Below are 25,222 nucleotides of genomic sequence, written 5' to 3'. Positions count from 1 at the left end.
GATATAATTATGAAGTACAAAAGAGAATTCTTGTCAAGTTGGGCGATTACTTCGTATTGTCTACGTATTCTTACAGATTGTCTGTTACTGTTGTAAGCAGTTCGTTGTCGTGTTTGTCCTACGCCCCGCACAATCCCTAAAACAGTTAATGTAACTTCTTGTGCCACTACTGTACAATAACATTTTTCACTGAATGATATCAGTATCATGTTCTCTTCCATTTAATTTTAAGTTTCAAACCAAGAAATTTAAAAACTATATAATTGTTTTTAGAAGCCTTTATTGCCCCATAATCTTTTGTCAGAGGTTCATCCCTAATCTCGGAACTTTTCATCCCTTATGATACATTTAGGGAAAAAAATATATATAAAAAAATTTGAAAAGTTATATTAGTCAAAAGTTATATTTTTTCTAGGTTGTGGAAGGTTCTTTTAATAATTTTCTTTTGAAAAATTTTTTCGTAGTTATTTTTAGTAGAATATTATGTACTTCTGCTTTTTGACATTCTGAAAACTACGCGCTAGTAAAATTATGAAAAAGTTTAACTCTTTCAAGATGCAGCATCTCTTGCATATCTCTCCATCCACTCATCTTAATTCTAAAAATTTAGCTATCATTAACGAATGTGAAGTCATTAGGTCTCAGATGTAAAGCCATACATTTCAGCACGCAGTTATGTAACCTGGATTTTAGTATTCTACTCAGAGGACCTTTAAACACCCTGAAAAAATTCAGGCGAGGTAATTTTGTGACTGTACACAGTACAGTACCTTCCCTTCCTTTTTTTCTGGGTTCCCCTTTACTGCCGTAGGGTTCCTTTTATAAAAATCTAAAGTACTTCTCAATCGGTTCACAATTAAACAACTAAAATTAATACTTAATAAAACCTAAACTTCTGAGCTCTCTTTAATCCGTAGTCTACTCAGTTAGAAACAGCAGTCATCTAAACAGCAGTTTTTGAAAGTCTATCGTACTTCCAAAAATGAATAAAGATTTCATACTGGCGATTTAGTCTGTACCGTATTTAGTTAAGAAAAATCTCAATTCCCTGTCCATTGATGCAAAATTATTTATGATTAAATCTAATAATAAAATTAATGATACCAGAAATAAAAAAACTGTACTTGTTACGACGTTTTAATGACTCTGTATGCTATCCATTTTAGAATACAAAAGCCTCTCCCTTTTCAGTTATAAAAAAGTCACCACTTTTTTGAGCTCTAAGGAAAATGAAATTTAATTTGCTACGGTTAAAGATCTTTAAGAAGAGTAAGTTAAAATTAATTGACTTTTCGGGGGTCATTAATTGGAATAATGACCCCTGAGGCTGAAATTAAAGAGGGACTGAAAAGCTCTTTTACCAAATAAATCTGTTGTGATTAAAATTCAATTAGGTGATGACTTCAGTATATTATTAAAACATATCTCGGGCCCTCTTTTTAAACCACATAAAGGGTGAAATTTACTTAAAAATGAGTCTCATACTTTCTTATTCTTTTCAGAAAACAGATTCTCTAATCCCGTGGATATTTTAACAAATTTCTAAAAATTCTTATTACAAAATTCTATGAAAATGTTTGGGATTTCCCTTAAAACATTTGTAAGAAGATGAAATCGGTTAGGGAATTTATATTCCCTAAAGGAAAAAATATTGGAAATATTTATCAAATGCATCATGATATGTACATATTTTTTATATTTTTATGATATCACACTACCGTTGGCAATTATTAATTGACCGTATTTTAAATCCTTTTAATTATAGAAATTTCTTAAGAATTAAAATTCACTTTGTATGTACAAACCTTTTTCTTGAAAAGTCAACTACGTCGAAAAGATTTAGGAGCTTCAAACTTCTGTATTTGCTCGTATAAAGATAGAATATTTAAGCGATTTAACAATAAATAGAATTTGTAATAATAATTTAACAATATTTACCTTTGATCATGTAATTCAGTGGAAGGATTTTTAAACAAATATTACAGTAAAGGTCTCTTTTATCAAATCAGACATCGGCTAACCTCGCTGGAAGGTTTGTTTCGTTCCAATATAATCTTTGTTTTCTCGAGGTACAAATTAGGAAGGTTATCATGAAAACAATACTTTAGTGCCGTACTGTTATTATTTTATTCTCTTTATTATAAAAAGCTTCCTTGTAAATAGTTGCTCATTAAAAAGAATAAATAAAACTGAGTACATTATTAGTATTGAAATCTCCATTGTATAGCCAGCTTGACAAAGCGTTGGTTATTATGTTTCTGTTACTATGTTTAATACGCAGTTCGTAAATAACACTATAATTTTGTACAATATACAAAATAACCGAATCTGGGATTTCAATTTTCCTTTCATTATCAGTAAATACTTGAATAGAATCCTTTAAGCCGACATACTCATGTTACGGACTACTGATTATCATTAAAATTTAACTTAACGGATCGCAGCCAGGAACGGCTTTTTCTTTTTTAAATGGTGTATAATAGCAGTATTTTTTGTTTCTGCATTTAGTCATCTGACAATGACAGTTTATCAAATTATGATGCTTTTTATTGTTGCAGATATTTTCTTTGTCGAAGAATTATATAAAAAAATCCTCTACGAAACACTGCCTTGTAAACCTTTTTAAACACATTTTTTTGTCAGTATTATATTCGGCTATCTGTTTCGGCCGAAATATTTTTAAGCGTCTTAAAAATAGGTTCTTAATTCAACCCATTTTTTATCTATATTTAAGTCTTACTCTTTAACAAATAAATCATTTTCTATGATTCTTTTTTATTTTGTTGAGAAAATTCTTCTTCTGATGTTCTCGTAGTTAAATTTTCAAAATAAATTTTAGGTAAAAGATTTTTTAACGAAAAATTACGTAGATAATTAGACGATATTTTTTTATCGTCAACATCGCTTAATATTGTTAATTGTTATAATTGATGAAAAGCTAGATGTGATTCTAATATTCAAAGTATTTTCATGTGAAAATTTAAATAAAAGTCAGTTAACTGGAAAATTCTACATTCAAGAGAGTATAAGTTAGAGATTATAAGTTCATTATCGTTAGCACTCTTTAGGTCGTTTCTTAGTTTCTTTTCTTATCTTTATCAAGATACAGATTTTTTCTCTTCAGACAATAATATTTTAGCACTAACCATATTAAATAAAAGAAATAACTTTAAAATGAACCTAGTTAAAAAAAAAAAATCATCGTAAAAAATACAAAATTAAATAGTTTTTTATGCTTCTTAAATTTGGCACAAAATAAATAGTACATATTTGGTTTGTTGCCGGTTGCTAAAATTCGAAATCCTTTGTACTTTCAAGATACTTTTCAAAATAAGCCTTATTTTCTGTTCTTATTTCTTTAAAAATTAAAAAAAAGATTTCAGTTCAACTTTATTTTCTTTTGTAAATAAATTTCTTTGATGATCATATAATGAGTTTATTCCAGATATGTGATTGGATTTTTTAAACGAAACTTTTCGTGGTCACGTAGACGATTGGAGGATATATTTTTGTTTTCTCGTCACATTACTTAGTATTGAGAAATAGCGTGACGTCAGTCTGACAGATGATATATCTTTACCCGAAATTTCAAGAAAATTAGCCTGAAAACTTGAACTAAAAGTAATTAATACATGTCCCAGTCTTCTAAATAGGTTTAGCTCACGCTTATTACGAGGTACTAAGTTTCTATGTATTCCTTTTATAATTTTAATAAGATGCATTTTTTGCCTTTTGCTGTTATATTCATGTTTTTTTAGATCTACCGTAATTGAAAAGAGTAAATAAAATAAAAACGTTCAAATAGAATAATGATTTAAAATTGCTCGTAAAACCATCTTTAGGAATATATCCAAAATAAAAACATAAATAATCTTTCATTTTCAACTTCTTAAAGTTTGCATTAAATTAATGGTGAATAAGTAAGTAAAAGGTTTTTTTTTAGCAACCATCTTTTAACATGGGGGCAACCAGGAAACGCCGTGAGGAATCTCTTTAGTCGGCCCCGCATGTCATGGCGGATGACTACCCACCCACCCTGTCTTCATCCACTTAGGTGCTCACCCATCGGGTTCCACCAGATTCCACCAAATATTTATTCCTGTCAACCTGGAGGATCCATAAACCATCGTATTCAAGCTCTACTCGACGAAGCGGTCTTCTACCGGAAAAAACCTAGACTGCTGCCTTTTCTGGAGCCACAGACAGTCCACGAGCGGACACCCAATCAGAGACAACAGCCTGAGCCTCATTACCCTTTTCCTCATTGATTTGAGGGACTCAATCAGTCCCTCTAATCAATAGGGCCAGATCGTCGGTAAAACCGACGGACGACCTTCACCTCCTCCGGAAACCGCAGACAGAAGACACCTTCATACGCGATATTCCAGAGGAAGGGCCCCAGCTCTGAGGAACCCCCGCTCTCATACGGAAAACAAATTCATCTGCTTCCATCAATATTTTGACCTTTCGGTCAATAAAATAGCCTATTAAGACACTCCTAAACTGAGGATCCACACCAAACGCCTCCAAAGCCTTCGCAACAACTCGCCACGGGAGACTATTGAAAGCGGTCTTAACATCTAAACTTACAAAAATCGGAATTTCTCTTGTTCGCCAGGTTCCCATTACAGCGCTACCAGCAAATTTAATCACGTCAAGGGCTCCAAGAATTGCCGACTTACCCTTCCTAAACACGTACTGTCGGGGTGAAAGTCCACCCAGGCCATCAATCTGCTTTACTAGTCTACACTCAATGACCTGTTCGTAAATTTTGGCTAGTGTAAATTTTGCAAGACCAACTTGGCTACCCTCCAATACCCAGGAAAGGCACCCCGTGTAAAGGCATCGTTAAAGCATACCAATACCGTCCACGGAAATGTTTGGACCACTAGCCGCACAACCTTGCCTGGGACCCCATCTGGACCCGGGTTCTTCTTTACGTTTAAACATGTAGCGGTTCCCCGGAACTCAGCCAACGTAATAGCCCTGACATCCTGCACGGGTTCAATACGCCACTCAAATTTAGGAAACAAATAATCAACAATACCACAATTTCGGTCAGATGGAATGACCGGCAGTCGCCTGCCTAACCGCTTGCTAACAATCTTGAAAGCTTGACTGCAAGGGTCATCTTGCAACTGACAACAGTCGTCCCCAGGCTTCTTTCTTCTCCCGCTTGATGGTATTCTTCAAGTCGGACTTTGCATTTTTAAGGCTATCTCTAAGCTCTTCCATCCCTTCTCTCCTTCTGGCATGCCACCGCTGTAATTGACAATTCAACCTCAGCACTACAGCTCTTTTTTCGCCTATCTCTGCAGTCCACCAGTATACAGGCCTGACACACTGTATTAATTGCAGACGCCAAGTCTTCCGCATCTCTCGGACATACCGGTTGAACCTATTGATTAACCTATCTTTAAACCGCCGAAGGCTACTCTGGTTAATCCGTCATCGTGCCGGTCTCTCTAAGGGCTTGAAACCTCCCAACACCACACTCAGCCCACGATAATCGCTGCCAAGTTTAGCATCTCAAACTTCAAACTCTGACAGTCCTACCAATAAGTCAGGCATACACATGATCTATAACAGATCCCCTACCGGCCCGCTAAAAGGTTGGGGTCCCGTCATTCAGACTACTAAGTCTTAATGTTCTGCCAAAGCTTCACCTCGCCGATCAGTTACTGCACCACTAATTTTCGCAATCTTTGCATTAAAATCGCCAAAGATTAACACAAGACAATCGGCCCGCCTGACATCTTCCCCCAACCCATCTAGGAACTCAGGATAATCATCCCATGGACTATTAGGAGAGACATAACAACAGTAGAGGAAACGTCATCTACTACTCCCTGAACGCTCAACGATTAACGCACCCTGAACGCTTTGCTGCACCTTTTCCGTGATAGCCTGAGCCTCCCCAGGACCATCTCTGATATGAAGTTTCAATGCCTTGCCTCTACCTTTCCTGGCAGTAATGACTACGCCAGGTGCAGTCTCTCTTGTCCCTACCTTAACTTCACGCAGAAGTTGGGCATAAGTGAGTCCCTCCTTTTTAATAATACCATCTTTGTGGATTCTATCGACTTGGACCTACTCCTGAATGTCTTTTCTTCCTTTGACTGGAAGAGGACTCGATTCACACCATCCCTCCTTGAACAGTATTCCATCAAGCGTCTAAGTTTATGCGATGTCGTACCAAGGACAATGCCAACAGGCAAAGTAAACTTTGCCACACTTTCAATTTTCATTATACCCTTCACAAGGTGTTTATCAACAACCGTTTCTTCCAAACTAGAATCTATAAACAACACAAAGGTTCCAACTGTTACCTGTTCATCTGCGGCTACACCCAGCACCACCTCAGCTGTCGGTGCATCATGGAGTACGCTGCCCGGAATTACGAGCCCTCATTAAGCATTTGACAGACTCTTGGAGCGTAACCACAAATCCTCCTTGCAAACGCACCCTGCGTGTTCCCATTAAGGTTAAGAACCGTAATCTCTTCACTACCTTTATCCAACTCAGGGTTACTCATCTTTGTTTCCACATGTAAGAAAAACTCTTCAGGCCACTTTTGTGAAATTAATTCAGGAATTCTATCCCACTCGACGCCTTGTTCCAACTTCTGTTTCATCTCTTCATTCATCACCACAAACCTAGCTGGCTTGTCAGTCTGTGCCTCCTTATCGGCTGTGATGAGAGGAGCCAAATTCTCAAACAAGAAGGTGACCGCTGCCACCTTAGCCATCAGCTGGCAGCTAGCTGTCTTTCGGATCTCTCACTTTACATTAGTGCTCTCCTGCATTAGCTTCCAGAGAGTATCCCCAATCGAGTTTAGGTTAATCACATCCTGATGTGAGTATGTATACTGCATAGACCCCTCCGTATCAGACCCAGAGGGCGTAAAACACCTCTGTCTCTTCTTAAGCGGCATGTTATTCACTGTCTAAACAAAACAAAAATAAAAAGAAAAAAACACCAAAAATAAAGATCAAACACTGATAAAATCACTATTATGAACTCTAGTTCAAAACTGGAGGGGGGTAGGCAAAACAAATTCCAAAACCGTAATGTCCAAAATCCGGTGGTCGGGGGTACTAAAATGTATCAATCTGAAAATACAATAAAAAATTTAAGGGGGGAGGGGGCCCAAAAAAAAAGAGGGGATCCGGGTTCGTGGGGATCCAGAAGGAAAAGGTTCTAGAAGGTAAGGATAGAAAGTTGTAATGAAAGGAAGTTTCCCCTCATAAAATTGTCCCAGACTTAGAAAATTTTCGACAGGCGACACGTGCTGAAGAATGACCTTGTTTACTAGTTATAATGCTATGTCACTAGCTTGTTCTTACCTGTCTATAAACTTATAAATTTTACAACTGAGATAGGTTATGTAGACCTCTTATACAGTGAGTATTATGAGAGAAATCCAACACACACAAAAAACACTGTATGACAGAAACCACTTGATAGAAAATTTTATGAACTCGTTTGATTTTTCTCCATGATCCATTCTACTAATATCCAATACAAAACACATCGTAAACTCAAAAAAAACCTCCTGAAACACAAAATTTTGTAGGGAGCACACGTGTAATACATTACCTTCAACCCAGTCAATAAGTAAAAGCTAAGTAAAAGACAGTTTGTTTTAATTTAACCCCACCAGGCTGGTCTAGTGTTTAACTCATCACAAATCAGCTGATTTCGATGTCTAGAGTTCTAAGGTTCTAAGGTCTGCTTTCAGAATCAATTAATAATCAAATCTGATTCTCCTGATAAATAAAATGTTGCATTTCAACTATGTAAAATGATTAAATGAGGCCAGCCTAATATGTTATCCCTTTTCAAACAAAAATTTCATAAAACAATATTCTTTATTTGTTTTAAGTAGAACAGATTAACAAATTTCAATTAAAAATAATTGTAGATTCTATTGTTTTTAAACTTTTGTAAATTTATTGTTACGTACATTCAGCAAAGTGTGACTAGAATATTCAAGAACTGTGATAAGATGGATGGTTGATTATTTCACTGATGTTGCAGTTCCAGTCTGATGCTCAACAACCAACAAGATTTAACAAAGTAAACACAGCTTACATTAAATCAGTAGAGTATGTCAAATTGAACTCCTACCTTTCTTATGAGTAATCAAAATTACTAAATTTGTTAATCAATTTTATTTTTTTGTAGATTAATAGTAAGTTTTTAATTAAATAATTCTTTCCAATTTTTTTATACTTTTTATAATTTAGTGCAAAATATTTGAAAGTCAGGAATAATTATTTTATAGAATAGAAGTAGCATTTTTAAAAAATCTCTCAATGCAAGAAAATTAGTTGTGATCTGACAGACAATTATTCAGATTTGTTTCAGGATTATATCATGTTGTCTGAGATTGTGAATATTTTTACTCTTTGAACTGTGCAAAGTTTTAATAAGTTTGTAATCAGATTACATTGCTTTGTTTTTATAGAATATTAAATAATATCTAATATAAGATATTGAATTTAAATAAATGTTTATCAGTGTAGAGGGTTATCTCTCCTGCAGGAAATAAATAATATGAGACACAACCAATTATAGTCTAATATAAAAACTCCTTAACACTCAACTTTCCACCATTTCGCAGTTTGATTTTGATTGACAACACTATTGAACTGATGAAGCAGTAACAAGCTGATAACTGTGTTGCTGATAATTGATAGCAGCAACAACTGACAAACTGGAACAGGCTATAGGTACACTCATCACATGAACTAGGGTTGCAATAAATACTTGGACAATTCCAAAATATCCTATTAATCAAGTCAACCTAATACTTTAGTATTAGAATATCAGATAATGAACAAACTTCCATTTATAGAATAGAGTTTGAAAACCAAATTTTTTGTAATGCAAAGGGTTTTTCCTTCTATCAAAGAAATTTTATAAATCTAAATTATTATGTGTATTTTAATACATTTGCCCTCCATGTCATGAAGCCAAGGCTAGAAACCTTGATTCTGAAACTGTCATGTTTTAAGATAGATCTAGAATCAATTTAAAATTTTAGTAACATTTTTCTCAAATTCTCTTTAGACGAAAACCTTTCTGTTTCCTGTTTAGCCTCCAGTAACTATCATTCAGATAATACTTCAGAGGATGATATGTATGAGTGTAAATGAAGTGTAGTCTTGTACATTCTCAGTTCGACCATTCCTGAGATGTGTGGTTAATTGAAACCCAACCACCAAAGAGCACCAGTATCCACGATCTAGTATTGAAATCCGTGTAAAAATAACTGGCTTTACTAGGACTTGAATGCTGGAATTCTTGTCTTCCAAATCAGCTGGTTTGGGAAGACGCGTTCACCACTACACCAACCCCGGTGCGTTAGACGAAGACCTATCTGTTAATAAACTTGTCATATTATTAACTCTTCCAGTTTTATTAAAAAAGTTAATATATTACATAAGCTAGAATGAAATAAATAAGATGAAGAAATTTATAAAAAAAGAAAAACTGAAAATAATTAATTCATTTGTAATACTTAAGAAAGAGTTAATAGATGAAAATAAAACAAATTGATAAAATTAACAATACAGTAGTTTGGAAGAAAAAAAGAACAAAGGGAATAATAAGTAGGATGAAAATATGGAAATTAAAAAAATATTTATGAGATATTTAGAAAAATAATTCACAATTTGTCATGAAGAATTAAAATGAGACTTAAAAAGATCTTCTGGAGGCATATATTTTATGTAGTTTGACTTGATTGTTATATATATTTTTTTAAATAATCTATCTAGTTTATGGTTAATGATGAAAAGTGAACAATATTGGTTATGAAAAACATAAGTTTTCTTTAATAAATATTGTGGTAATATACAGTATTAGTAACTCTTTAAAATTTATTATTTAAAAATTATTTGATGACTGAACTATAATTAAAAAAAAAAAAAATTTTTAATAACTGATTTTAAAATAAAATAATAAGATTATATTTAAAACGACATGTGGTTTTTATGCAGGTAATTGAGCAAGACAGACACCTGCTACGCAGAAAGCTAATCTCTACCCAAGCAGAATGTGACACACGTTTATTAGAACTTCAAGCTGACTTGAGAGAACTTCAAGCAGTATTAGAAGATAGAGACAATGCTCTTCGCCAAACAGAAAAAGAAAAAGCGCTACTTATTTCCGAACTTACTGAACAGAACCAAAGGCTTACCAATCAGATCAAAGAGGTAATTATCATATACTTTTATTTTTACTTATTTTTTAACATTTATTTCTCTACCACCATAAAATTGTCCAAAGTTTCTCTTTAAGCAGTTTTTTTTTTTATCAAGCTGTGTATGTAAATTGAAATAATACAAGTAAAATGAAAATACTGGAAACAATAATAATATTTATGTGATACTTAGAAAAGTAGCGCATATTTTGTCATGAAAAAGTAAAAAGAGCCCAATTTCAGTGTAGAGTTTATTTACAACCTACAAGTTTATGTGAATATTTATTCATTTGTATTCTCTCTCTGGAGACGACAAGCCTTTGTCCAGTTACTAAGTAAAAAAAAGTATAAAACAGGAATTGTCAGTCCTGTCAATCAATACAATTTGTAATCATTACATATTGTCATCATGCTGTCAAGCAGTACAGTTGATTACAGTTGGTTTAGATAGAAGCAAAATCAAGCTTGCTACATTAGTGTTATTGTAAGTATCATATTTCCAGAGACAACTTATGATTGTCATTGAATTTCCTATACGAAATCCATTTTTTTTTTAGCTGTAGTGTAACTTACATGTAGCCATTGAAAGAGAGGCTGAAAAAGATAAGTGACTTGACAACTGAATCATTTATGACAGGGAGAGGCTAATTGTAGTGGGATTATGTTAAAAAAATAACATTAGTAGGATTGGCAACGCCATTATTCAAGTGTTACCTAGATCACAATGTAGTTGTTGAAGCTAGAAACAGCATTTCTTAGTTTTGGTATGATTACTGAGCACTGCTCAAACTGCTTTAAAAAGAGTGCCCTGCCATCAAAGTCATTTCAGTTGTCAAGACAAGACCTTCTGTTCAGTATCACAGTAGCAGTGACTAAGCAATAGAAACAATCCTTCTCCACTCCTTACAATTTGTCCTGTCTAAGAAGACTATTTTGAAATCATAATTATAATTATAATTTATGTAAAATTGCTACATATGTTGTTTTCCACCTAATATCAAAGAACCTTAATGCATAATTTTTTAAAAATTGTAAAACAAATTTGGTCATTATGTCAGAAACACATAATGAACTAACAGAAAAAAAAGTTGACTTAATTTAGTAACTCATTTCTTTTGGTTAACAGATAAAAAATGCATTAGAATTAGTTTTTTGTTGAAATATCTTGCTTTTACGAGCAATTTCATTAGGTTTTATTTTTTAATCGAATCAATGCTATAGCATTAAAAATTTATTTACAAAAATTCAATAGCTATATTCACTGTAATCTCTTAATAAATTGAATCAGTGTGCACACTGTATTATTACTTAAAAGGAAAGAGCACATAAGTTTTATTGTTTTACTATATCTATCCAGTCTTTCTTACAGCTGTGGTGTATGTAAATCATTTTTAGTTACAACAGGCAACAGTATATTCAGCTTACAACCGTGGGAAATCATCTTTCTCCTACTTTTCCTAGTAATATTGATATTGTATTCTTAAATATAGATATATCATAATCAGGAGTGCCTACAACTATTGGTCAGGGCATCAAGCATACTTTCATTGTATTATAAACTGTTAATCTTTATGTACTCCATATAACATGGTACATGTGGTTTGATTTTTTATTTTTATTTGCAGTCATCTAAAACAGAAGAACAGTTGACATCACAGTTACAGGGTTTAAGGGACCAATGCAGTCTTCGTAAGTCCAGTTTACAGGATCATCAGACAAGTCTTGAAGTTCTACGTGATGAAGTAAGATTATTTAATTATTAACAAAATATAATTATTATATGTTGAGTAATTAGTAGAATTATTTATTTTTAAATATTCAGTAATCTTCAGTACATGCACTTCTTTAAAAAGGATTAATGTTTTATCTACCTATAATTATTTTTACTAAAATAATTTACCTTAAAAGCTATTTTTTATTCTTTACTTGGTTCTCTCTTCCAACTTAGTCCAGGTTAGGACTTCAACAAAGTACCTGTTTGAGAGAGGAAGATATTTTCTATCTCTCTCTCTCTCTTCCCCTATTTTTCTCCTGAAAGCGGCTCAGTATGGTAGTCCTTATTCCTATCTCTTTTCTAATTTCTCCTTTGTTTATGTAATTTTTCAGCAATTCTTTTAAAATAATTTTTTCAAAATGGTAACAGCAATTTTTTGTAACTTTAGCCTTAATATTTTGCCTTTAGTTTTCTGTGGTATTTCCCTGTTCTTCATATTTTTCTATCCTTCATTCAACTGTGTTCTCAAATAGTTTCAATTCTTTTCTAACAGGTATATATATATTTTGTATACTGATAAGTTTTAACTGTATGATAACTGTGTGACTGATACCATTTACAATACAAAAAATTTTCAGTTGTGCTGCTAACCACACAACATACAAATAATGAAGTATAATTAATTAAGTAACAATTAGTTGTCATATATTATAAATAAAAAAATAAAATATTATTTTTATGCGTTTTAGTAATTAAGTAGTACGTGATAAAGGAGTAAGTTTAAACCATCAGTTCAAACAAGATGGTCTCATACAGTATGTGTGTATTTCTTTTTTCTTTTCATTTTTCTTAATCCTTTAAAAATTCTTTCTAAACTATTAATGATTAAATGCAAACTTTTTCTGTTCTTCAATGATTGCCATGCAAAATGTGACCCAAAGCTAGTGTAATAAATGGTTAATAAATATATATATAATGAATAAAAATTTATAGATACAGAATTGTTTACAGTAAAATTTATAAAATAAGTATATTATAAAAATTGTTTTAAATTTTTACTCACCCCATCTAAGTTATTTTATATTCAGAATTTGTTTTGTGAAATAAATATTATTTCTTTTATAAATAAATTATTTTCATTTTTGAATTTATATTTACATTGCTATTTTTGAATCCTCATCCACGATTTCTTTTGGTCTTCTAATCATCTTTTCAAAAAACTAAATTCTTTTCTGTAGCTTCATTACACCAGAATGCAAGTCTTACCAACTGCCCTTTTTTCTCTTCTCTCTGAGCTCCATACCACAGTGCTAAACTAGTCTTATTTAATCTCAACCACCCTTCTAGTCTTATCTAATCTTAATCACCCTACTAGTCTTATCTAATCTCTTACCCATTGGTTAACGTTACCAAAGCAATGGATTTGTTTTTTCAATTTCCTTTCTATACCAAACAGAGAACCCTTTCTCCTCATTACCTCCTGATTCTTTATATGGTTTAACTACAAGTCATGAAAATTTTGTTTTACAAATCTTTTTTTGCCAATGCAATTCATTTTTTCTGTTAGTTTCCATGACCCCATATCACATGTGAATGGATCTATTTTGTACTTTGGTCCCTTAGTTTAGGTTCTGACCTCTTTTAATAACAATACTGAATTTAACTTCTTCTTCCTTGTACCATCCACTTTTACTCATCTTTCTTATTCAGTATAACTCCTGAATGCTTGTATTCCCCAAACTGCTTTGTTTTTTCCCATACATTTACAGATTCATTTTCCAACTTCTACCAACAGTCATATATTTTCTTTTTAAATTCACATTTCTTATAATCGTCATCCAATTTCCTCATTATGTTAGATGAAGCTTAAGAAGATAACTTTCATTTCAGAAGTGAAAGTTCTTTTAAACATAAAACGAAACCCTTTTTTTATTAACTGAACATATTAATACACTAACCTTATCTATGTAATTTAAGAAACTTAAAGAATCCTAAGTGTCAGATAATGTCAAAAAGGTTTTGATGTTTTTTTTTATTATGGGTTGAAGAGTAAAAAGATGGGGTTTTTGTGAATATTTCAACAACTATAAATTCTTGGTGACTACAGTATAATGTAATGTATTTATGTAGAATATCAAGAAATCAAATGAAAGATACACAGATAAATTAATTTGTAAGTTACATTATTTATAAACTGATTTTACTTTGTTTTCAGATTCAATTAATGTCAGAAAAGAAAACTGAACTGGAAAGGCGAGTACAGATGTTAATGACTCAACGTGATTCATTAACAAATACCCTGGAAGAAGCAACAGATCGTGTCATGTTACTAGAGAGACAATCAAGGGAACAAGAAATGCAGGTAAATCTTAATTTATCATTAAATATTATCAGCAATTTCTAATTATCACTGAATATTATCAGCAATGACAAATTCTATCAATATTTTCATATGATTACTGTTATTTTATCTATAAAATAGATGCCATATGAATAGAAAAAAAGACATATTTTTTACTCAGTGTGCATTTTAAATAATTAACAATGAACTGAAAGCTGATTAAAGTTATAGTAATAGAGTCAAGATAATAAAATGTCATGTTTGCTGATAATAGTCAATGATAACAGTAAAAATATGCTTGAGTTATTATAAAGTCAGATAACAGGATGATGAAATATTAAACAGGGAAGAAACATTGAAAAACAAACAGAATGCTGTTAATATAAGTTGAAAAGGTAAAGATTTAGAAAATGAAGTATACTAATACATTTTTAAATACCTTCATTACAATTTAAATTTGAAAGCACTAATAGGTTGTGTTATCACGACTGACTGATGAGGATGTGCAAGATGACGTTTAAATAATTATTACTAATAATTTTAATAGCTATTTATTGCATAATGTTATGGTATTATTTAATAAACTATAGTAGACATATAGTTATTATTAAAAAAAAAACTGTTATTTATAGTATAAAAGTTTATAAAATACAACTTACATAAATCAAAGCTAAAGGAGAGAAACATTTTAATTATTGATGAGAATTAATAAGATTTAGGAGTGTATATGCAAATATTAAAATGAGAATTTTGATGTAGTTTAAACGTGCTGTTCAAATACATAATATATAAGCAATTTCCTGATCTTTGAAAGATGGTGCTATTTGCTGAAGATGATTAACTGGCTTTTAAAGATCCTTGGGAGAACAAATTCTATTTCTTTAAAAGTGAGTAGTTTAATACATTTTTAAGAAATGTGCTTTAGTGCACTTAATTTTTTATTTAAGTAATGCAATATAATCAGTGGCAGTAGTTTACTTCTACAGTCTTTTATTACTTCATATTTCTCTTTTAGAACCTTTTCTATTGCACCAATGACCGCCGCCTATTCTCAATGAGTTAGTGTTTTGCACTACATACATACTGACTGAAATGATGACATAATAAATACAGAAGAGTATTCATAAATAAAGTAAAATTTCTCTAATATGTAGATGCCATCTAAGAAGCATAACAACTTTCAACATACTTTAACAAAATAGCCTAAGGAATGTTAGAAATAGGAAACCTCCACTGATATCTTATCTAAAACTGGACCTTGAATCAGGAATCATTAAAATTTTGTCAAGAATATCAGGGTAGAAAGATAGCATTTGTACATACTCCTGAGTACATAGACACATTTTGTTTTAAGACAAATGGGAAAAAGGAAGCCTATGTCAAAACCTGGAAAATTATGAGTATGCTGTATTCTAAAACAAATATGGTTAATTAATCTTGTAATAGAGAAAAAAAAAAATTCATTTGTAAACATATCTACAAACGTATCTGATATCTTATCTAAAACTGGACCTTGAATCAGGAATCATTAAAATTTTGTCAAGAATATCAGGGTAGAAAGATAGCATTTGTACATACTCCTGAGTACATAGACACATTTTGTTTTAAGACAAATGGGAAAAAGGAAGCCTATGTCAAAACCTGGAAAATTATGAGTATGCTGTATTCTAAAACAAATATGGTTAATTAATCTTGTAATAGAGAAAAAAAAAATTCATTTGTAAACATATCTACAAACGTAAACAAAGATATAAAGATGTAAAATGTAGAAAATATGAAATGTACATTAATAGGTGAGTTCAAAGAACAAAAAGGAATGATAAAGCAAAATTCAGTTAAGTAATTAATGATAAATATTAGTTTTTGGTTGTAAATAATTTCAATTTTCTATGCTTAATAATTTAAAAGTTGTCATGTGTTATAAAAATCCGTTATTTGAGGAATTTGTGTACGTATGTAAAAGTTTTAAATTATTCCCCAAAGATTTATTCTCAAACAAATATCTTTTAAAAAAAAGAACTTAGATACACCTAAATAATTATATAATAATCTAATCGAAAAAATTAAAATATAATAATCATGATCTTTTTAATTACCAAAGCAGCATTTTTTTAAGAAATCTAATTTTAAACTATTTGATTAAATAAAATTATATCTTTACTCATTGTTGTAAAACCAAAAAAAAAAATAAAAAAATAATAGATTTATAAATGTAATATATGATAGAAATACAAAAAAGCAAGCAAAATTAGAATTTTTTTTATATTCAAAATTTTTTTCCTTCAAACTTTAAAATTTTTTTCTTCTACAAACCAAATTTTTTATATTTATTTTATAAAATTATTATTTAATTTTTTTAACATTAATTTTTTTTTAACATAGAAACAAAAAATAAAAAAAAAACAAATTCATATTCAAACTGTGTTATTAATCGAAATAGTTTCATATTTGAGAACATATATTTATACTGCAGGATTTGAGTATCCACCAACAAAAATCATTCGCGGTGGCAAAACTATATTAAAAGAAAACGGGCCATTGCTAGTTGGATGCTACGCTGTATTAAAGCTCTTTACACGCTCTTTAATATTAAAAAAAATTAAAACACTTTTTGGAAAGAAACCTTCCAGTATGACAACTTAGTCCCGTCCAGTCTAGCCCAGTCCACTCTTGTCCAGTCTAGCCCAATCCAGCCCTTTACAGACCAAACCAAACCACTCCATTTCTTCCATCCAGTACAAACCAAACCGATTCAGGTGAACCGGTAGTCCAGTGATGGTGGTGGTGGTAGTCGAGTTCCTGCCAATCAACTTACATGCACTGGTACGAATAACCATGGTGCCGTTACATAGGGTGTGTAAATGATGACTTATTGCATTGTAGTCTGTAGAGTAGAGTGTTAGAAGAGCATATGAGCAAGATAAATGTACACAATATTACCTTAATAATATGTAAGATTTATGACCATAATATTGATCACAATTTAAAGCACATCAATAAAATAAAATAAATAAATTAGTAAATTATTAAGAAAATTATTTTAACAATATTCTTAATTAGTAACAAGTGAAGTATTTTTTTTATTTCAATTAATTATCAGACACTGGCAGCAAACAACTTATGCACAGGTCTTCGGAACTGACCATCAGCAGTCTTTAAATCGACTCGATTTGGATAAACTTGGATAAACTTAGGACTTGGATAAACCTTAGTGATAATTTCAAAATTCCATTGCGCTGGTGAACAGTTTTCCTTACAGATTAATACTAACTCTCCTATAGACAGATTACCCGAAGTAAAACGCCATTTATTTCTCTGCAATATAATATATATTATCTGCAGCAATATATAATCAGTAGTCAAAGGACTATTCCTTTAACCATCGATTCCAATTTCTGGAGTAAATGTCAATGACCAAAAAATGAATTTCTCTCTGTTCAAATTCAGGTAAAGACATAACTGACCAACCAATAAGAAATGTCCAGGCGATAGTGGTTCTATTCTTAAATTTCTAATCAACTATGGTGGTTGATATGGTGTGTGTGTGTTTTTTTTATATGTTTGGCTGCATTGTTTTTTTTATATTCCAGAACATCCAAACATATTAAAGTATGTAATAAATTATTCGTCTCCACCCCAAAAGTACCACTGAATATATAACAGTTTGGAAAAACTATGACAGACATTAGATTTCCTTTATTGCAAATTAAAACAATAAAATTGTTTTGAGATTTATCAAACAAGATATTACTCTAGTAACAATGTATGAATATTAAGTTCCGTAACTTTAAAGGTAGCCTGGCATGACACAAATCACTTCCAAAAATGTTAATCATATTCAAGAAAATAGGGTGAAAAGCCTTATATCAGGTTTATTAAGGAAAGTGAGTAGTAAAATGGGTCTCCACTGTCTTTTTCACTGAGCCAAATATACAATTATGTATCCTTTTATTAAGCCCCCTGAAATGCAGTTGATATTCAGCCTGAACCTTCATTCTGTTTACCAAAGAGACTGGCTATGTAGTGTATAGTGAAGATCGTATAAGTTACAGACATAAGAGAACAACTCTGCTACCTTCTATAACCTTATATTATTACAGCCATAAGAAATACTAAGGCAGCTAGTGTTGTATTCCTTTCAACAGCAAAATATTATGTTATACAGACTGTTCCAATTCAGCAAGGAAATAGTAAACAATATTATTGAAATTTTTATAAGTAATTAGAATAAATGTGAACATTATTTAATAAATTGATATTGATGATGACTAATACATATAGTTAATTAGAAACAAATACACTAAATAATTTGAAATTCTTTAGAGATTTATTTTGAAATTTGAAATTAGATTTCTTTATTTACAAAAAAGTAAATAAATTTTACATTTTGAATAAATTGATTTTACTCTTTATAAATTTCTATGATGGTAATTGATGTTTAGTTTAAATTTTATAAATGAAATTGCTTCAGGTATATACCAATTTAAAATAAAAATTTGTTTTAAAAGAGGAAAAAAAAATTAAAGAAACTTCTGGTGGAATGTCTGGATAAATTACACCATAAGTAATCATTTGGTTTTCTTCTTCCTCACCTTTAATAATGATTTAGTTATTAATAAATTGATGTAATTTAATGAAAGTAAACTGTGAATGGATTTTTTTTTTGTTTGTAATAGAAGTTATTGCATGTTCCAAATTTTATGCTGCAATATTCTAATTTAATCTAATTTTCTAAACACATAGTAGAATATTAATATTAAATTATTCTAAAAAAAAAAAAAAATCTATAAATGGTATAAATGTTTGAAATGGTATAAATGGTATATAATTATTTGAATATATATACAAAAATATATACGCAATATATACTAAAAATTAAAAGTAGGAAATGGAAAATTTTAATTTATTGAATACAGTAACACAATATACCATAGTAATGTGTAATTATGCCACAGTTGAGAAACAAACACAGATGTTTTGGTTAGTCATATTTCTCACTGATTTGTCTGCGTCATACATATGGTTACCTAATCTTTTTATGTAGTGTGATTTTTAAATTTGGTTTCTATCTATCTATTAACACAATTGTGTATTCCATTGAATGTTTTGTTTTTATTAGTTCTATTGATGTTACATTTTATATTATGTTAAAAAATTATAATTCACAGAATGGCTATAGCTGATACACCAGTGCGTATAATTTCATTAAACTCATCCTTAATAATTAAATTTTATTACACACTGTAACTGTAAATTAAATATTCTATGAAGTTATATTGTATGAAGTTAAATTTTAATTTATTTTACAATTTATAAAAGATAAAGTAAATTTTAATATTTAAAGGATATTATAACTTTAAATGCTAACACTGCTTTTTAATGTTAACATTTACTTTGAATAGTTGTGATTATCATTTTAACGCTTAATTTTTTATGTAATAAAATTGTATTGCAAAACTTTGAATATTTTTTTTAAAATAAGTAATTCATTAAAACATTATTTATAAATGTTCTAAATAAATTGATTAATCTAAAACAAATAAAATTAAAAATTAATTACAGCAAAATATAAATATAAATTTATAATATGCATATAATTACTTTTTTTACAAAATATGAGATACTCTGGATGAAGATTAAAATATTTATATTATTAATATAATTTATTTTTACCATATTTACTTTTAGTTTCTAACTGAACTTAACATTCTGTAATATTTGATTTTCAGTTGCAAGTATCCCAAAGAGAGTTGGAAGAACTGCGATCAGCAAATGTTTCTTTAGGTGACAGATTGGAAGCTTTAGGAGGTAGTCCAGGATCATCGACTACAAGTCATCGTTCATTACTTAGTGAAATGGAATGTGAAGATTTACCCAGCATGCCTTCTGGTGATGAATTACATCAGGTAACTTATCTAACTATGAGTAATATGTTTTATTTAAGATAAATGATGAATACAAATTATTTTCTGCAGTATGCTGCCAGTGAATTCAATAAAGTAATTCATAATGGATAGTTGTGAGGTACAACTGTTAACAGCATTGTTAGCCAGCCTAATTACTACTTAATTCAAACAACTTAGAGAATTGCATTCTGAAATAAGAAAAAAATGTTAATAGCCAAAGCTATTAGAAAGACAGAGAAAATGGTATACCGGACGAAATGTATCACATTGTGTCATAAAACAACACATAATACACTCTGCCTGCACTTGGGAGTCTAATACACCAACAAAAATAATGTTTAATTATTATTAAGAATAATAGTAATTATTCATTTTTTTATATCTGTCTTGGATAATTTACCAAAAATGTAATGTTATTCATTTATATTATTGTAAAATGATGTATATCATTTAAAAGTAGTTAAACATGATTGTTGATTATATAAACAATGTATGTTAGATATACAACATTAAATTATGAGAACAAGTGCAACTACTTAAAAATTGTAAACAAAGGAAGAATGGGTTAAGTTTTGGATATTAATAACTTTCATTCTCTGTAACATAGTGCTAGCATCTCTGCCTTTCTTCTGAAAGGTTATGGGTTTGAAATCCTAATCAAGCTTGGCATTCTTTACACATTGCATAATTAATCTCATATTAAAAAAAAAGTTCATTGGAAGCAGTAATTTTATGTAAGGATGTAGTGTTAACATTATCTAAAATAAAAATTTTCCTGCAGTAAAATTAATATTTAAAGAATTATTACACATTTCAGTTATGATATGTCCTTTAATTCAACAGAATCCAAATTCAAATAGATTTTTAAAAATGTATATGATTACTTATCTTTAATTAGATTTAAGTATGTTCATTTATTTTTATTTTTTAACCAAAGTTTAATAAGGTCTTTTCTCTGAGACTACCTCTGCCTTTGACAGCAGGATTTTGCTATATACATAAAAATTATTAGTCCTGTTGTCTGCTTTGATAAAACATTTTGTTGTTTATTTATTTTTTTTTGAAATAAATGACTGATTTTAGAAAATATAAATGTTTAATTAGTCAGAATGTTTAGTTCATCCAAACTCTTTTATAAACATCAAACTGAGATCTACTTTTTATTTATTACTTAACCTCCATTTTCCTGATGTTTCTGAAAATAGTCTTGAGAGAAATTAACAGGATGTATATCTTTTGAAGGAGGTCTAAATAGATAAAAAATAACTGGCAAAAAATAGGTTTCCAGTAATTTTTATAAAATAATATTAACTACTTAAATTGTTTGTTTGTTTAAAAAATAACAATTATGAATCTAGTAACATAATTTATTAACTCAAAACTGATTTAAGTACTAAATGAGTAGCAGCTTAGTACTACTAATTGTATATATTTTTTTCATCTTTACTCAGTATATGTTGCCTTATATTGTTAATTAACAAAATGACAACTTATTGTTAATTGTGCCAGTATTTAGATTTAATTATATGTTATATATTTTATCTATGTTTTATATAATAACACCTTATTTTTAGTTTAATTTGATTTTCTTAAATTTCAGATTAAAGTTGAAATTGTCAATGTCTATGATCGAGTACGTGTTATCTGCCAGTCATTAAAGCATCGAACACGGCATACTGATATGACCATGAGGCCTGACATTACAGTTCATGAAGTCAAAGTAAGTTGAGACAAAAGGGATAAAATTTTTTTATATTGTTATTTAATATTTTTTACTCTTAGCTGGTCTGTTTAGATGACTTATTCTACCAAAGAACATACAAATTGGAGATACAAAATATTTCTGAAGTTTAAATCTGGAATATTGAATTCTATGTTGGTCAAACAACATAGAAATGTTTCTGAGGTGATTTTATGTTAACATTAGATAAAATTGTACTGAAAAAATAGCTTTATAATTTCTGTGGAGTGATTAATATCAATCTTTACAGTGATATGAGTGATCAGTTATTTAAGACAGAGATAGAATATGACAAGGAGGTATACTGCCCTTTTATTATCTTTCTATTCTTTTCATTATTGCAGTAGGTGGAATATAGATAGGGGTAAAGAAGTTCATAGATTAAAACATTAATACCACATTATTTGCAAAAAATGTAGTAAGATGGGAAAGAGAATGAACCACACCAATGGAATGAGAAAATTAAAAAGTAGATGATGAAATTTAGTGAGGAAGAGAAGTAGTGTTGCAAGAAAGATATGGAAAAAATAGAAGATACAGAAAACATGGAAAAATGCTGGAAAACATGAAAAGGTCATCTGTGAGAGATAATTGTCCTAAAAGAAGGAAAATTAGAAAAAGAACTTTGTACAAGAATGGAAAAAGCAGATAAGTTCTTCTTGAATGTCGGAAATTTAATCTAGGATAAAGAAGTCACCTTGCATCACAAAAATAATGAGATATGTTGTTTATTTCATTCCAGTATTAATCTATGTAGCAGAAACACAGACAATTTTAAAAAGATTTCAGTAGTGTGCAGATTGCTGAAATGTGGTTTAAGAACAATATTCTAAGAAAGACAAGAAAAGATAGAATGAGGAATTATTTTTTAAGAGAACTGCTAAAAACTGATTGGAAAGAATTAGAATTAAAATTGGTTTTGGCATGAATAGGATGGAGGAAAGATTGGCTAAAAAAAGTACTACATTCTATGGAGGAGGAGAGAGTAGAAGACCAAAAGGGAAGTCTGAGAATAAGATGTAAGAACACACTGTTTAGAGATTTTCGGAGGAAGCAATGGGGAAGAGCAATGGATTAAAGATGGTTTAGGACCAAAAAATAGGAAAAAATAGAAAGCCTGATTCAAAGAAACTTATAAGAGAACATCAGAAGATAATGATGACTTATTTCAAAACAAACTAGTCTCAAAACAATATATCATTTATAGATGATTCTTTATGGAAAAGTTAAATGTTACAAATTTAAAATAGTAGCAATCCATTTCAATATTATTTGTATTAAATAACATCTACGCTTCTGAATTCTAGATGTGAACATCTAAAGTTTTTACGTTTACAGGTGACAGAGGATTGTCCAAGTTAAATTGTCTGGGAATCTTTAGCAACTATTTTGCCCATCTGGTGTTCCACAGGGTCAAATTTAAGTCCTCATTTATTTACCATCTTTATTCTTCAGATTTCAGAAATTTTTACAGATGATATCAAAATATATAGAAAAGTTAACTTTTATATAGAGATTTGTTGATCCATCAGAGGAATGTTAATAGGATTTAATTGGTCAAATTATAATGAAATGCCTCTGAATCTTGATAAATTATAGTTTTGACGTGGACCATGAAGACCGACCTAGAAGTGAAATACCAACATGTGATAGTCAAGAAATATCATGAGCAGAATAAATCTTTAATTAGAAGTTATTTTCCATCTTAAACTTTTGTTTACACAACACAAAATATTATAACATCCAAACTGCGAAGGAATCTTGGATTGATTTTTTTGAATGAGTACACATTTTCAGCAGATTAACACTTTGATACGTATATTAATTACTGATTTGTAATCTAGTACTACAATAGGGAGGTTCCTAATTTGAAGATTAAAGCAGTGCAGATATTCCTGTGGAATTTACAACAGAAAGGGCTGATTTTGCATCAAATTTTGAAAAGTAGAATCTAATATTTGGGCCCTGTGTCCCTGGAAACAAGGAGAAATATGCATAATATATTGTTTATATACATATAAAGCATTGATACATTGACACTAAAATCTCTATTACAGATATCAGGATGTCTTATGTTAATAGTAAAAGGTATAAATAACTTTAATTTTGAATATCAGGTATATTATTGCTACAGGGAAGATTTGTCAAATACCTTAATTTTATTAATGAAAACAGAGTTGATGTATTTATTAAGAAGCTTATTTCTTTTAAAAGAATAGTAAGAGATATTTTGTTATGATATTTCTACAAAGTGATCGTTATTGATCACTTTTTTGCTTTTACTGAGTAGAATATATAATTTATTTTTTATAATAATACAGTATAAATTTGTTAATTTTTTTTGCTTTAGTGAAACTATCATATACTTTATATATACTTTAATTAGGTAGTATTTTCTGATCAAGGTCACACTAATGTACTTATTCTTTGACTTATATATATCCTGTTTAGACTATAATTTTAGATCATCCCTTTAAAATGTTCCAGGTACCCTGATAGGTAAGTGTAGCACATCAAGATTTTTACCATTCTGTTGCATGTCTTCTTATCATTAACTAGGTCTTTCCCCTTTTTTGTGTATATTGATATTTTCATGGAAGCTGGGGATGGATAAAAGGGAAAGTCATTTGTTAAAAATTATTATTAATATTATTACTTTTAATTTTGTTTCTTTTTCTAAGTTCAATTTTACTTAATGTCTATAGGTAAACTGATAACATGAAAAATAATTGTCTTTTGTCTTTAAAAGTTTGTATTTTATTTTATTTAGGTTGGTCTGCTGACTGCTGTGATCAATGAGCTTAGTGACTTGGTGGCCGAGATCAGTGGCAATGATTATTCAGCTAGCAGTGTCAGTGTTACTGATATAGAAATAGAGCTCCATAGAGCACAAGAAGCTGTAGATCGTATGACCAAAGAAATAGAGTCTAAAACAGAAGAATTAAAAAGAAGAAATGAAACTATTATGGATCTCACCAGTAAAGTATGTATTAATTTTGAAAGAGTAAATTAAAAATGGAGTTTTGCTCTGACGCCATCATTATTTTCACAATGCATTCTGTCAAAATTACACTAATATTTTAGATTATTAATATCACAATATTAATAATTGTAAAAAATGTAATTTTATTTGTGTAACTTTCCTTAAATTAAGTATAAATTCATTCTTAGCTTACTTGTGTTTTACTTTGCTGAAGATGCTAAGAAGTTGATCAGTAACATTGCTGAACACAATATCACAAGTGCAACTAAAAGAATAAAAAAAGTATATTATATTACTATTGTTAGAGTGTATTTTCAGTAACTACAA

General features: G+C 30.0%; 1 protein-coding gene across 1 annotated transcript in view; it reads left to right on the top strand.

Annotated features, from left to right (window-relative positions):
* The window catches only part of LOC142319406 (bicaudal D-related protein homolog), a 312,504-nt gene that overhangs the window by 272,436 nt on the left and 14,846 nt on the right, over positions 1 to 25,222 (top strand). Inside the window, exons 2-7 of the mRNA XM_075356651.1 lie at positions 10,008 to 10,223; positions 11,836 to 11,952; positions 14,140 to 14,286; positions 19,995 to 20,171; positions 21,772 to 21,891; positions 24,683 to 24,895. Coding sequence (XP_075212766.1) covers positions 10,008 to 10,223; positions 11,836 to 11,952; positions 14,140 to 14,286; positions 19,995 to 20,171; positions 21,772 to 21,891; positions 24,683 to 24,895 — 990 coding nt within the window. The remainder of the gene's footprint in view (positions 1 to 10,007; positions 10,224 to 11,835; positions 11,953 to 14,139; positions 14,287 to 19,994; positions 20,172 to 21,771; positions 21,892 to 24,682; positions 24,896 to 25,222) is intronic.

Source organism: Lycorma delicatula, chromosome 2, assembly GCF_047948215.1.
Source record: "Lycorma delicatula isolate Av1 chromosome 2, ASM4794821v1, whole genome shotgun sequence".
NCBI lineage: Eukaryota > Metazoa > Arthropoda > Insecta > Hemiptera > Fulgoridae > Lycorma > Lycorma delicatula.
The sequence above is the reverse complement of the archived record's forward strand: the minus strand, read 5'-3'. Positions and strand labels throughout refer to the sequence as shown.